This window comes from Chlorocebus sabaeus, chromosome 27 (genome assembly GCF_047675955.1).
Source record: "Chlorocebus sabaeus isolate Y175 chromosome 27, mChlSab1.0.hap1, whole genome shotgun sequence".
NCBI lineage: Eukaryota > Metazoa > Chordata > Mammalia > Primates > Cercopithecidae > Chlorocebus > Chlorocebus sabaeus.
This window is the reverse complement of record NC_132930.1, coordinates 47,921,012-47,933,358: the sequence shown is the minus strand read 5'-3', so window position 1 is coordinate 47,933,358 and position 12,347 is coordinate 47,921,012. Positions and strand designations below refer to the sequence as shown.

The 12,347-nt window shown below is 51.4% G+C and overlaps 1 protein-coding gene across 4 annotated transcripts in view; it reads right to left on the bottom strand.

Moving 5' to 3' along the window:
- Positions 1-11,765, bottom strand: part of LETM1 (leucine zipper and EF-hand containing transmembrane protein 1) — a 43,013-nt gene extending 31,248 nt beyond the window's left edge. For 2 of the 4 annotated variants that reach the window (XM_008018131.3, XM_008018132.3), the window contains exons 1-2: positions 11,393-11,765; positions 4,811-4,871 (exon numbers count right to left, since the gene is read on the bottom strand). In XM_008018131.3, coding sequence (XP_008016322.1) covers positions 4,811-4,871; positions 11,393-11,474 — 143 coding nt within the window. In that variant the 5' untranslated portion in view covers positions 11,475-11,765. The remainder of the gene's footprint in view (positions 1-4,810; positions 4,872-11,392) is intronic. The other 2 variants (XM_008018134.3, XM_008018133.3) reach the window with 2 other exon arrangements.
- Between the last annotated feature and the right edge of the window lie 582 nt (positions 11,766-12,347).

Below are 12,347 nucleotides of genomic sequence, written 5' to 3'. Positions count from 1 at the left end.
GCCCAGCCCCACCCACCATGTCTCTAGGTTCTCCCCAGCTCTGGAGTCACCTCTGAGCCAGGAAGAGGCCCCTGAATCCACACAGTCCAGAGTCAAGGCATGCCGAGGGCCGAGCCACACAGAATGCAGCAGAGCCCACGCAGCCTCAGACTGCCCCCTGGCCAGGCTGTGTTCCTTCTGTGAGGTGGGCTCACCTCCCAGTGTGGGTGACGACAGTGCCCGTGCATGGGAACACACCTCCTCCCTACATCAAGCTGAATTACACAACTTCCCAACCCTCAGTTAGCAAGGAAGATGGTGGCTTCCACAAGAAGGCATGATGCCAGCAGTCACGGGGTGTTGACAGGCAAAGACGAAGACTCAAAAAAACAGACCAGGCAGAGAAGCACGAGGCGGACTCAGTGCAGGCAGGGAGCCATCCAGAGTTGGATACACCCACAGGGGCCTGGTCCTCACCACAGTAACATCCCCCGGTAAATCCCATCAGCATTCACACTAAGTACAGATTTAGAAACAAAAATAGCCTCACATCAGCTGAGGTCTCCCCACTGAATGAGATTCACGTTTGCTGGGTCTCACAACTGCTGTCTGACAGTCTGCTTAGCTAAAGTCTGGGCGCTGCTTCTCTGCCTTTGTTTCTATGGGAAAGAACGCTGGAAGCTGATACATAATGTCCATGATGTTCTCTTGGATCAAAAATACTCAGGCAGGGCGCACTGGCTCACATCTGTAATCCCAGTACTTTGGGAGGCCAACGTGGGTGGATCACTTGAGGCCAGGAGTTCAAGACCAGCCTGGCCAACATAGTGAAACCCTGTCTCTACCAAAACTACAAAAATTAGCAGGGCGTGGTGGCACACACATGTAATCCCAGTTACTTGGAGGGCTGAGGCATGAGAACTGCTTGAAGCTGGGAGGTGGAGGCAGCAGGGAGGCAGAGGCTACAGTGAGCCGAGACCGTGCCACCACACTCCAGCCTAGGTAACAGAGTGAGATTGTCTTAAAAAAAAAAAAAAAAGCTCTATCAGCTGGGCACCATGGCTCATACCTGTAATCCCAGCATTACATGAGGCCAAGGAAGGAGGGCTGCTCAATTCCAGGAGTTCGACCCTAGCCTGGGCAACATAGTGAGACCCTGTCTCTACAGAAGAAAAAAAAAAAAAGGCCAGGCATGGTGGCTCACGCCTGTAATCCTAGCACTTTGGGAGGCTGTGGCGGGCGGATCACGAGGTCAGGAGTTTGAGACCAGCCTGGCCAATATGGTGAAACCCTGTCTCTACTAAAAATACAAAAATTAGCCGGGTGTGGTAGTGCATGCCTATCATCTCAGCTACTTGGGAGGCCGAGGCAGGAGAATCACTTGAACCTGGGAGGCGGAGGTTGCAGTGAGCCAAGACCGTGCCATTACACCCCAGCCTGGGCGATAGAGTGAGACTCCGTCCCCTGCCGCCCAAAAAAAATGATCCACCTACTCACCCTCAGAGATCTGGGCCATTTCAACTGAGGATTACCTGCATCTGTAAAATAACTGTTTAAAAAAACTAATGTAAATGGTTACCATTTATAGCTACTTGTCTGGTGACTCCAGGGGTTTATACTGTGTGACCAAATAAAAAGTAATATTTTTTGGCTGCTGAAACATTACCACCATCCACAATTCTTTTTTTTTTTTTTTTTTTTTTGAGACACAGTTTTGTTCTGTCACCCAGGCTGGAGTATAGTGGCACAATCTGGGCTCACTGCAACCTCTACCTTCCAGGTTCACAAAGTTTTCCTGCCTCAGCCACCGAGTAGCTGGGATTACAGGCATGTGCCACTACACCCAGCTAATTTTTGTATTTTTAGTAGAGATGAAGTTTCACCATGTTGGCCAGACTGGTCTCAAACTCCTAACCTCAAGTGATCTGCCTGCCTCAGCCTCCCAAAGTGCTGAGATTACAGTCATGAGCCACTGCACCTGGCCTCATCCATAATTATTATACATATATTTTTGAGACAGACTCTCCCTCAGTTGCCCAGCCTGGAGTGCAGTGGTGTGATCCTGGCTCACTGCAACCTCCACCTCTTGGGTTCAAGTGATTCTCCTACCTCAGCCTCCCAAGTACCTGGGATTACAGGCGTGCAGCATCACACCCAGTTATTTTTGTATTTTTAGTAGAGACGGGGTTTCACCATGTTGGCCAGGCTGGTCTTGAACTTCTGGCCTCAAGCGATCTGCCCACCTCAATTTCCCAAAGTGCTGGGATTAGAGATGTGAGCTACTGTGCCTGGCCTCATCCATAATTCTTGATAAGCAAACAAGTCCATCAAAACAGCTGTACAGTCCTCATTGTTTAAATTTTCAAGTAGATGTTCAAAATTGGGAACTTAAAAAAAAAGTTACGTGACTAAAGTACAGCTTTTATGTTTTGTTGTTCTTGAGGCGAGTCTCGCTCTGTAGCCCAGGCTGCAGTGCAGTGGCGCCATCTCGGCTCACTGCAAGCTCCACCTCCCGGGTCCCAGTTCAAGCAATTCTCCTGCCTCAGCCTCCCAAGTAGTGGGATTATAGCAACATTCCACCATGCCCAGCTGATTTTTAAATTTTTATTAGAGATGGGGTTTCACCATGTTGGCCAGGCTGGTCTTGAACTCTGACCTCGTGATCTGCCCACCTCAGTCTCCGAAAGTGTTGGGATTACAGGTGTGAGCCACCGTGCCTGGCCAGCTTTTGTTTTAGTATGAAATTTAAATGCTAAAAAGTTGCCGGACAAATTCAACATCCATTCCTAATAAAAAGAGTAACAGACAGAACAAAGATTACTTAAACCCAAAAGCTAACATCATATGTCACAAACACTAGATTCTGTATTTTCTGCTATTGTGATACCGCATGACTGACTACAGCTGCTCTGATACAGATCTGGCTACTGAGCTAAGAACTGAAACCACCCCAGAAGCAGAAGCCCTGGGAAAGAAAAGGCAGATGATTACTGTGTACTAAGATCACACCCATAAACTAAACCTGGGCTGCTACAGGAGCTGAACAAATAACAGGAAAGGGGTCAGATACAAGAAAATTGTACAACTTAGCAACTTACGGGACAGCAATAATCACTTAGAAAAGACAATGAAAACAAATAGAAAATAATAAACATCTGGAAATTATCTAAAATGCAATACATGTGACCTATATAAAGAAAATAGGCCAGGTGCAGTGGGTCATGCCTGTAATTCCAGCACTTTGGGAGGCCAAAGTCAGGAGGATTGCTTAAGTCCAGGAGTTTGAGACCAGCCTGGACAACACAGTGAGATCCTGTCTACAAAAAATACCGAGAAGAAAAAAATTTAGCAAGGCGTCGTGGTACATGCCTGTAGTCCCAGCTACTCAGGAGGCTAAGGTGGGAGAATGGCTTGAGCCTGGGAGATCAAAGCTGTAGTGAGCCATGATTGCACCACTGCACTCTAGCCTAGGCAATGAACAGAATGAGACCCTGTCTCAAAAAAAAAAAAAAAAAAAAAAAAAAGTAATATTCCTTCCCAACTGCTTTGATGGGTTTAATGACACTTCAGTTACGATCCTAAAAAGACTGCTTTAGAAGTGAAATGGTTCAGCTCATCTAGAAGGACAGACAAACAATCAAAGGAAAGTCCAGAGAGACGAGGTTTGGGGGAATTGGTCCCCAGGGAGGAACACCTGCTGGAGAACTCACTAAAGAAAATAACGGGAGCAGCTAGGCGTGGTGGCTCATGCCTGTAATCCCAGCACTTTGGGAGGTTGAGGTAGTTGGATCACCTGAGGTCAGGAGTTCAAGAAGAGCCCGGCCAATGTGGTGAAAATTTTGTATTTTCGTACTAAAAATGCAAAAATTAGCTGAGTGTGGTGGCGGCGCCTCTAATCCCAGCTACTAGAGAGGCTGAGGCAGGAGAATCACTTGAACCCAGGAGGCAGAGGTTGCAGTGAGCTGAGATCACGCCACTGCACTCCAGCCTGGCGACAGAGTGAGACTGTCTCAAAAAAAAAAAAAAAAAAAAAAAAGAAAATGCAACCTTAAGCAAAAAGACATAAGAAAATCAAATTTTTTTCTCATCCAAAGTTATAATAAAATTACACTATTTGTGGACCTTAAAGTTGCAGTTTCTGCCGGGCATTGTGGCTCACACCTATAATCTCAGCACTTTGGGAGGCTAAGGCCTGTGGATCACGGGAGGTCAGGAGTTCAAGATCAGCCTGGCCAACGTCGTGAAACCCCGTCTCTAATAAAAATACAAAAATTAGCCAGGTGCAGTGGAGCATGCCTGTAATCACAGCTACTTGGGAGACTGAGGCAGGAGAATCACTTGAACCTGGGAGGCAGAGGCTGCAGTCAGCCAAGCATGTGCCACTGCACTCCAGCCTGGGTGACAGAGCAAGGCTGTCTCAAAAAAAAAAAAAAGTTGCAGTTTCAAAGAACCAACAGACATTAAATGAGACTTGCTGTACACAAAAATACTGACACTGGACACTTTGAAGGTGCAGTGGCCAGTGCCCACTCCAACTGGGAGTCTAAAAATTAAATTCCATTTAATTCCTGTTAGGGGACAGGAAGGCTTCTGTCCCCAGCCCTCCAAGTGCAACTGGGCACTGAGGTTAGGAATGCTTCTATACTTCCTAAAGATTAACTGAGGCATGTGACAATCATTTTCAAAATGGAAAGATAAAGGTTTAAAAGAAACAAAGAACAGGAAAGTAGGATACACTGTTTCCCTCAAAAGTCAAGAGTCACTGGTGACTCTCCACCATTTTCAAACCATTTTCAAATAGACAGGTGCAGAGTGATACTGGTTTACTCACAGGCAGCTCCTCAACCCCAGGGTGCTGGCACAGCTGAGATGAGCAGGATCCCCCAGACTACCTATAACAGGAACAGGGGAAAATAAATAAGTAGTAAATCAGGGATTTATACTGATACCTTTTTTTGTTCTTGGTTTTTGGAGTTTCGCTCCTGCGTCCAGGCTAGAGTACAATGGCGTGATCTTGGCTTACTGCAATCTCCGCCTCTTGGGTTTAATCGATTCTCCTGCCTCAGCCTCCTGAGTAGCTGGAATTACAGGTGCCCACCACCATGCCCCGCTAATTTTTGTGTGTGTGTGTGTTTTTTGTTTTTTTTAGTAGAGACGGGGTTTTACCAGGTTGGCCAAGCTGGTCTCAAACTGCTGACCTCAGGTGATCTGCCTGCCTTGGCCTCCCAAAGCGCTGGGATTGCAGGCATGAGCCACCGTGCCCAGCCTTTTGTTCATTTTTATTTATTTGACTTTGCCCAGGCTGGAATGCAGTGGTACAATCACGGCTCACTGCTGCCTTGAACTCCTGGGCTCAAGGGATCCTTTTGTCTCAGCCTCCCAAGCAGCTGGGACTACAGGCATGCACCATCATGCCCGGCTAATTTTTGTTAAGACGGGGTTTCATTTTGTTGCCTATTTGCCTAGGCTGGTCTCCAACTTTTGGCATCAAGCGACCCTCCTGCACTGGTCTCCCAAAGTGTTGGGATTACAGGTATGAGCCACCACGCCCAGCCTGATATCTTCTAAGTCTGAAAGAAGGTGGGGCGCCGTGGCTCACGCCTATAATCCCAGCACTTTGGGAGGCAAAGGCGGGTGGATCACCTGAGGCCAGGAGTTCAAGACCAGCTTGACCTACGGTGAAACCTCGTCCCTACTAAAAATACAAAATTAGCCGGGCATGGTGGCGCATGCTTGTACTCCCAGCTACTTGGGAGGTTGAGGCAGGAGAATCGCTTGAACCCAGGAGGCAAAGGTTGCAGTGGGCTGGATTGTACCACTGCACTCCAGCCTGGGTAACAAGAGTGAAACTCCGTCTCAAAAAGAAAAAAAAAAGGTCTGAAAGAGTACAGATCTCTTTTGTAGAAACCTGTGTGTGTAAGTTTCTGGAACCCAGTTCTGAGTGTTGGAAGGTTTCAGAACATTGCTAAGTGAAGGGTCTGCCCCAGTTAGGAAAACAGTATCTCAAAGTAGTCCTAAAGAAAGATGGGGAGCCTCAAGTAGACACTGGCTCCAGACACCCCAAGAGGGAAGCCAAGCAGGCCAGCCCTAGGGAGGGAGCACTCCTACCAGGTGGCACCATCCCCACTCACTTCAGCTGGCTCTGGGAGAAACATGATCTCTATGCAGACAGCCCTACAGAGCAAGCAATGACCCCAAGGGGCAAGAGCTGTAAGAATTACTACAACCACAGGCCGGGCGCAGTGGCTCATGCCTGTAATCCCAGCGCTTTGGGAGGCCGAGGCGGGTGGATCACCTGAGGTCGGGAGTTCAAGACCAGCCTGGCCCACATGGTGAAACTCCATCTCCACAAAAAAAAAAAAAAAAAAAAAAAAAGGAAAAAAAAAAAATTAGCCGGGCATGATGGCAGGTGCATGTAATGCCAGCTACTCGGGAGGCTGAGGCAGGATAATCACCCGAACCCGGGAGGCAGAGGTTGCAGTGAGCTGAGATCACGCCATTGCACTAAAAAAAAAAAAAAAAAAAGATTTACTAGAACCACAAACACCAAGAGTAAGCCATTTCTTGTATAAACAACAGTGATAAGTGTACAGCACATTTCTAGGATTTCAACATGTTTTTGATGCTTTCCCTAACTTGCTGTAGTTCCTACAAGCATAAAGTCGGAGTTAATTCATACTACCGACATTCAGAGCCCACTGTGGTCAAACTTCATGCTGGGAACAAGACAGGAATAGGAGCAGCAGGGCCAGAGGCACTAGCCCATGGAGGTGCCAGGCCAGTCTGTGCAGAGGCTAGGTGGTGCCAGGAGCCAGCAGGTGGCACCTTGAGATGCCCAGTGGCCTTGAACCTCTAGGCAGTGGGGTTGCAATGAGTCCTCAGCCAGGGAGCAGAAAGTGCAGGTTTAAGATGGGGGAGCTCACTCCAGCCAATCACGAGAGCCACCATGAGAGGAGGGACAAGATGGGGAGGGCAGGCACTGATCCTGCTCCCAGCGGACCCACTTGTCACTTCACCTCATTTAACAGGAGGCAACCCTCATGCTTCTGTGGGGAAGGAAATTCCTAGCACGTGCCACATTTAGGGCTTGTAACAGTCTGGTCTGTAAATTGGGAGCTGGGTTAAGGGAAAAATGTTAGCTATGTTCTCATACACATCAAGCTACATTTTAAGTTAAAATTTAAAAGCACAGTGCAAGTGAACCTTCTCATTCCAGCTGAGACCAGCTTTGGTCCCTCACCTTTCTCCACATGAAGGGGGCCCAGCACATTCTCCACTATCCTCCCCACACCATGGCACCTTCGGCCCCTCCACCCCTGCCCTGGCCAGCTCCTGCGCCTCAAGGGCTCAGCCCAGCAAGCAGGAAGGCTGGCAGGTCCCCAGAGCTCCCTGATCTGCCCCCCGCAGTGATCCTACCTTCTCTCTAACACTTGCTGTCCCACTGGCTTCCTTACTAGGCTCTCCCCAAAACCTGTTCTGATGGCTTCTGTCCCCAGCTCTCCAAGGAACCCCCAGTCAAGGCCATCCAGGGCGACGGGGATCACTGTTCCATGTCCCTCATGAGCACAGATGTCATCTGTGGCCAGGCCCTGCTGGGAGCCCTTCTGTTCTTTTTTCCAACATCAACGAATTCTCCAACTAGGAGTCCAACAATTTAATTCCATACTGACACTACCCGGAGTTAGTGCAGACCTCACAGGGTAAGGGCTCAGTCCCACAAGACTGCCCCCACTCCATATGCCCAGGCTACCCACACTTCAGCTGACTACAAATTTGAGGGTTCCCATGACTGCCTTGGTTTTGATAATTCACAAGAATGACTCAGATGCCAGCAATGGACTCTACTTACTATCACAGTTTATTATAAACGGTGCCTAGGAACAACCAGATAGAAAGGCCAAGACGCCAAGGCCAGAGAGGTCCTGAGCACAGGATCCTTTGTCCTGTGGAGCAGGGTGAACACCAATGGGAAGCCTCACCAGCCTCCTCACCCGGAAGTTCTCATCAAGGCTTCATGATTGATTACAGTATTGGCCTACTGGCCATGGGGACTGAACTAAATCTCCAAACCCTCTCCCTTCCTTGGAAGGGGCAGGAAGTTCCCACCCTCTAATCACATCACGGCCAGCGCCTCAATCTATCTAAGGGCTTGCCTAGAGTCACCTCATTAGCATAAACTCAAGTGCTGTGATAATGAATAATAGAAGACACTCCCAAACTCACGCCTGTAATCCTAGCACTCTGGGAGGCCAAGGTGGGTGGATTGCTGTTGAGCTGAGGAGTTAAGCCTGGGCAACACAGAGAGACCCTGTCTCTACAAAAAATAAAAAAAATCAGCTGGCAGGAGGATCGCTTAGAGGCTGCAGTGGGCCATGATCAAGCTTCTGCACTCCAGCCTGGGTGACAGAGCAAGACCCTGTCTCAAAATACAAATAAATGAAAAAAGACACTCCCATCATTCAGGAAACTTCCGGGGTTTTCAGCCCTCAGTGCTGGTGCCAGGATCGGGTCAAAGAACAAATATATTTCTTATCATAACACACCTTTCTTCACCTGGCTTCCAGGAGACAATGATCCCCTTGCCACTCCTGGGAGATCCTCCCTACCTGACCTCCACCTCCTACCCAGGCAATCTCTTCCCTGACTTGAATACACACCCCCCACAGGTCTGATGAGTCCACACCTCCAAGAACTCTCAACTCACCCCCCGCCTTGTGCTCCTCCCCAAGTCCTCCCCAGTTTCAACAAATGGCACTGTTGTCCCCAGGCAGCTCAGGCCAGAGGTCACCTCTCCTACACAGCCCTTAGGGTCAACCCCGCTTCTACTCATAAAGTGATTTCCTCCCAAAGAGGACAATATGGAGAGGCAGGAGAAGAGTAACTGGGCACTGAAAACCTGACAAACACCACTTCAGCCTACCAATCAAGGTCAACATCGACAGTGACAAATCATTTGGATAGCATGGAGCCTAGACATGATGTGATGAGGATGCTTCACCTCTGTGGTCTTCCTCCAGAAAAACCATCTTTCCCAGCTTGATTATGAGGAAACATCAAGAAATACCAGTAGAGCAGCAAGCACCCTACACTCCCCCTGAGCACTCCTCCTCAAAGATGTCAAGGTCACTGCAGACAAGGAAAGCCTGAGAAGTAATCAAGATGGGTGGTACAGATGGGTCCTGGGAGAGAAAAAAGACCTTAGAGTGAAGAATAGGAGAGGAAAGAAAATCTGAATACATTATGGACTTTAGTGAACAGTAACAGATCAAGGTCAGTTCATTAACTGTGACAACGAACCCTACTCATGTAAGATGTTAGTAGCAGGGGCCTGCAGCACTCCACTTGGTGTATCACTCATAGGGGTTCAGGGACCTCCTCCACAGTCCAGCCCTGGGTTGTGCTGGCTCTGAAATCCCTACTGTTCTTACAGCAGACCTGCCAGTGTCCCTGTCACAAAGTGCAGTAGTACCTACGGAAGACATTTGTTTTCCTGAAATGACAGAATCACACATAAAAAGTTAATTATTATTATTTACCAAAAACCTGCTACATAAGCATGAAGTGGCAAAAGTACTTTTATCACCATCAAGAGGTCCAGAGAGAGCTCTAACATCTAACACAGCAACTGGAAAGACCAAATGCTGAGCTCCACCTTCAGACTGTGCAGTTTCACCACCCAACATCCTCCCACCACTCCAAAAGTTTTAGTGGCTAACCAGCCATTATTGTTAAAAATTACCAGAATTGGGCCGGGCGCGGTGGCTCAAGCCTGTAATCCCAGCACTTTGGGAGGCCGAGACGGGTGGATCATGAGGTCAGGAGATCGAGACCATCCTGGCTAACACGGTGAAACCCCGTCTCTACTAAGAAATACAAAAAACTAGCCGGGCGAGGTGGCGGGCGCCTGTAGTCCCAGCTACTCGGGAAGCTGAGGCAGGAGAATGGCGTGAACTCGGGAGGCGGAGCTTGCAGTGAGCTGAGATCTGGCCACTGCACTCCAGCCTGGGCTACAGAGCGAGACTCCGTCTCAAAAAAAAAAAAAAAAAATTACAAGAATTGGGGGCCAGGCGAGGTGGCTCATGCCTGTAATCCCAGCACTTTGGGAGGCTGAGGTGGGTGGATCACCTGAGGTCAGGAGTTCGAGACCAACCTGGCCAACACAGGGAAAACCGTCTCTACTAAAAATACAAAAATTAGCCAGTCGTGGTGGTGGGTGCCTGTAATTCCAGCAACTCAGGAGGCTGAGGCAGGAGAATCACTTGAACCCAGGAGGTGGGGGTTGCTGTAAGCCAAGATCACACCACTGCACTTTAGCCTGAGCAACAGATAGAGACACTGTCTCCAAAAAACAACAACAACAACAACAAAAAAAACCAAGAATTGGGAGGATACATTCAGGGCAACTTCAATCTATGTCTCAACAGAGACAAGAATTGAAGCTGGGTGTCTGGGCATGGTGGCTCCTGTAATCCCAGCACTTCAGGAGGCCAAAGCAGGAGGATCACTTGAGCCTTGGAGTTCAAGACCAGACTGGGCAACATATCGAGACCTGTCTCTACAAAAAAATTACAAAAAAAAAAAAAAAACAATTAGCTGGGTGTTGTGTGGTACAACTAACAACTTGGGAGGCTGAGGCAGAAGGACAGCTTGAGCCCAGGAGTTGGAGGTGCAATGAGTATGATCGCACCACTGCACTAATTACTTTGAGTCCCCCTTAGCAAGTTTTATGTTTATTCCAATTTTACAAATAAGGACATAAACTCAGATAAGTTGGTTAATGAGAGAGGAGGAGGAGGTGGGCACACCCTGGAAGAGCATTCACTCCAGGCAGCACCTTAGGTTAGGGTGGCTAAGGCCACGCACCCTGAGGACCCTCAGGGCTCCGGAGTCCGCGTGTCCCCCGGGTGCAGGTCGTGGCCTAATCACACCACAGGGGTCTGTGGGTGCTGGCATCACCTCATGGGTGACGGACCAGGAAGGCTCCTGCGGCCCAGCAGGTCCTGCTCGCTGGTGTCTGCCCGGCCCATCCAGTCTCGTCTCCGGGACCCCAAACGTGACTTAAGGGCACGGCCGACCTCGTGCGTGGACGACACGTTCCACGGAGCTTACTCGCGCAGGACGCGCCAGGGCTGCCCAGCCCTTCAGAACTTTCCCAAGCCTGTCTCGGAGGCAGTGACCCGCGGGGACCCGGCCGCTTAAGGTCACAGCACCAGGCAGAGGCCCAGCGGCTCCGCCCGGCGCTGGCGGTCCAGCCCGCCAACGAGATTCGGGGCCCCACCGGCCCACAGGGGCTCCGGAGGCCGGGACCGCCGGGACCCCGCATCACGCGACAACCAGCCCGAACCCGAGGGTCGTCCGCGCTCCCGACCCACCAGCCCAGAGCCGGCCCCGCCCTGGGGCGCCCGCCGCTTACCCCGCGGGGCGGTGATCCGAGACGGCGGAGGGAGGCGGGCGGGCGCCCGGCCGCGGCAGCTCCTCAGTAAGATGGACGCCATGTGCCCGGGCGCGGCGGCAGCTCAGGCCTCCCGAGCTGCCTCCTTCTCCTTCTCCGCGGCTGCCGCGTCTCTATGCCGTCCCGGCGGCGCCTCAGGCCCGGCCCGTGCGGACGGCTGACGGCGGCGGCTGGCCTCGGACTGGCGGCGCTCAGCTCAAGGACCCGGCACCGGCGGCGGCCTTGTCCCAGCACAGACGTCCAGAGGCGCAGGGCGGGGCGGCCAGGCCGCAGCTCCCATTGGGCCCCTCAGCGCCCGCCGCCGGCCAGGTGAGGGGCGGACCGCACCACCGCGGACTACCGGTTCCGGCGTGCACCGGGACGGCCTGCACTCTGGGGCGCGGACTACCGATCCCGGCGTGCACCGGGGCGGCGGACTACCCTGAGGCGCGGACTACCGCTCCCGGCGTGCACTGGCACCGGAACAGCGGGCTTCCGCGGCTCGCTGTATCCTGGTTCCCGTCGTACCGTGGACGCCGCCGTTTGCAGCGTGGCGGCGCAGGAGCTGAGGGAGTCGGCCGCGCTTGCGCGGGTATTGTCTTTTCGTCTCCGGGCGGCGGCAACACCCGGTGTGTCCGGAACTTTTCTGGGACTAAGTCCTGCACCCACGAGTAGAAAACGGCTCCTGAGAGCTTGGGGCTCCAAGGGCAAGTCAGGGGACGCTGGGGATGGAGAGGCGCCCTTGTCGCCCTCGGCCGCGGTCCTCGCCGGCCTCCCCTGCTCTGTGGCTCTACTCTCGGCGGTTTGCACTGCGGCGCGCGCAGCCCTGAGTGCCTCTTCCCTGCGTACCAGGCGGCCCTCCCCAGATACGGCGCTGCTCGGCGTCGGGGGTCCCCGGCCACCACTATGGGGACGGGAGCGCAGGGTCCCGCCCCAA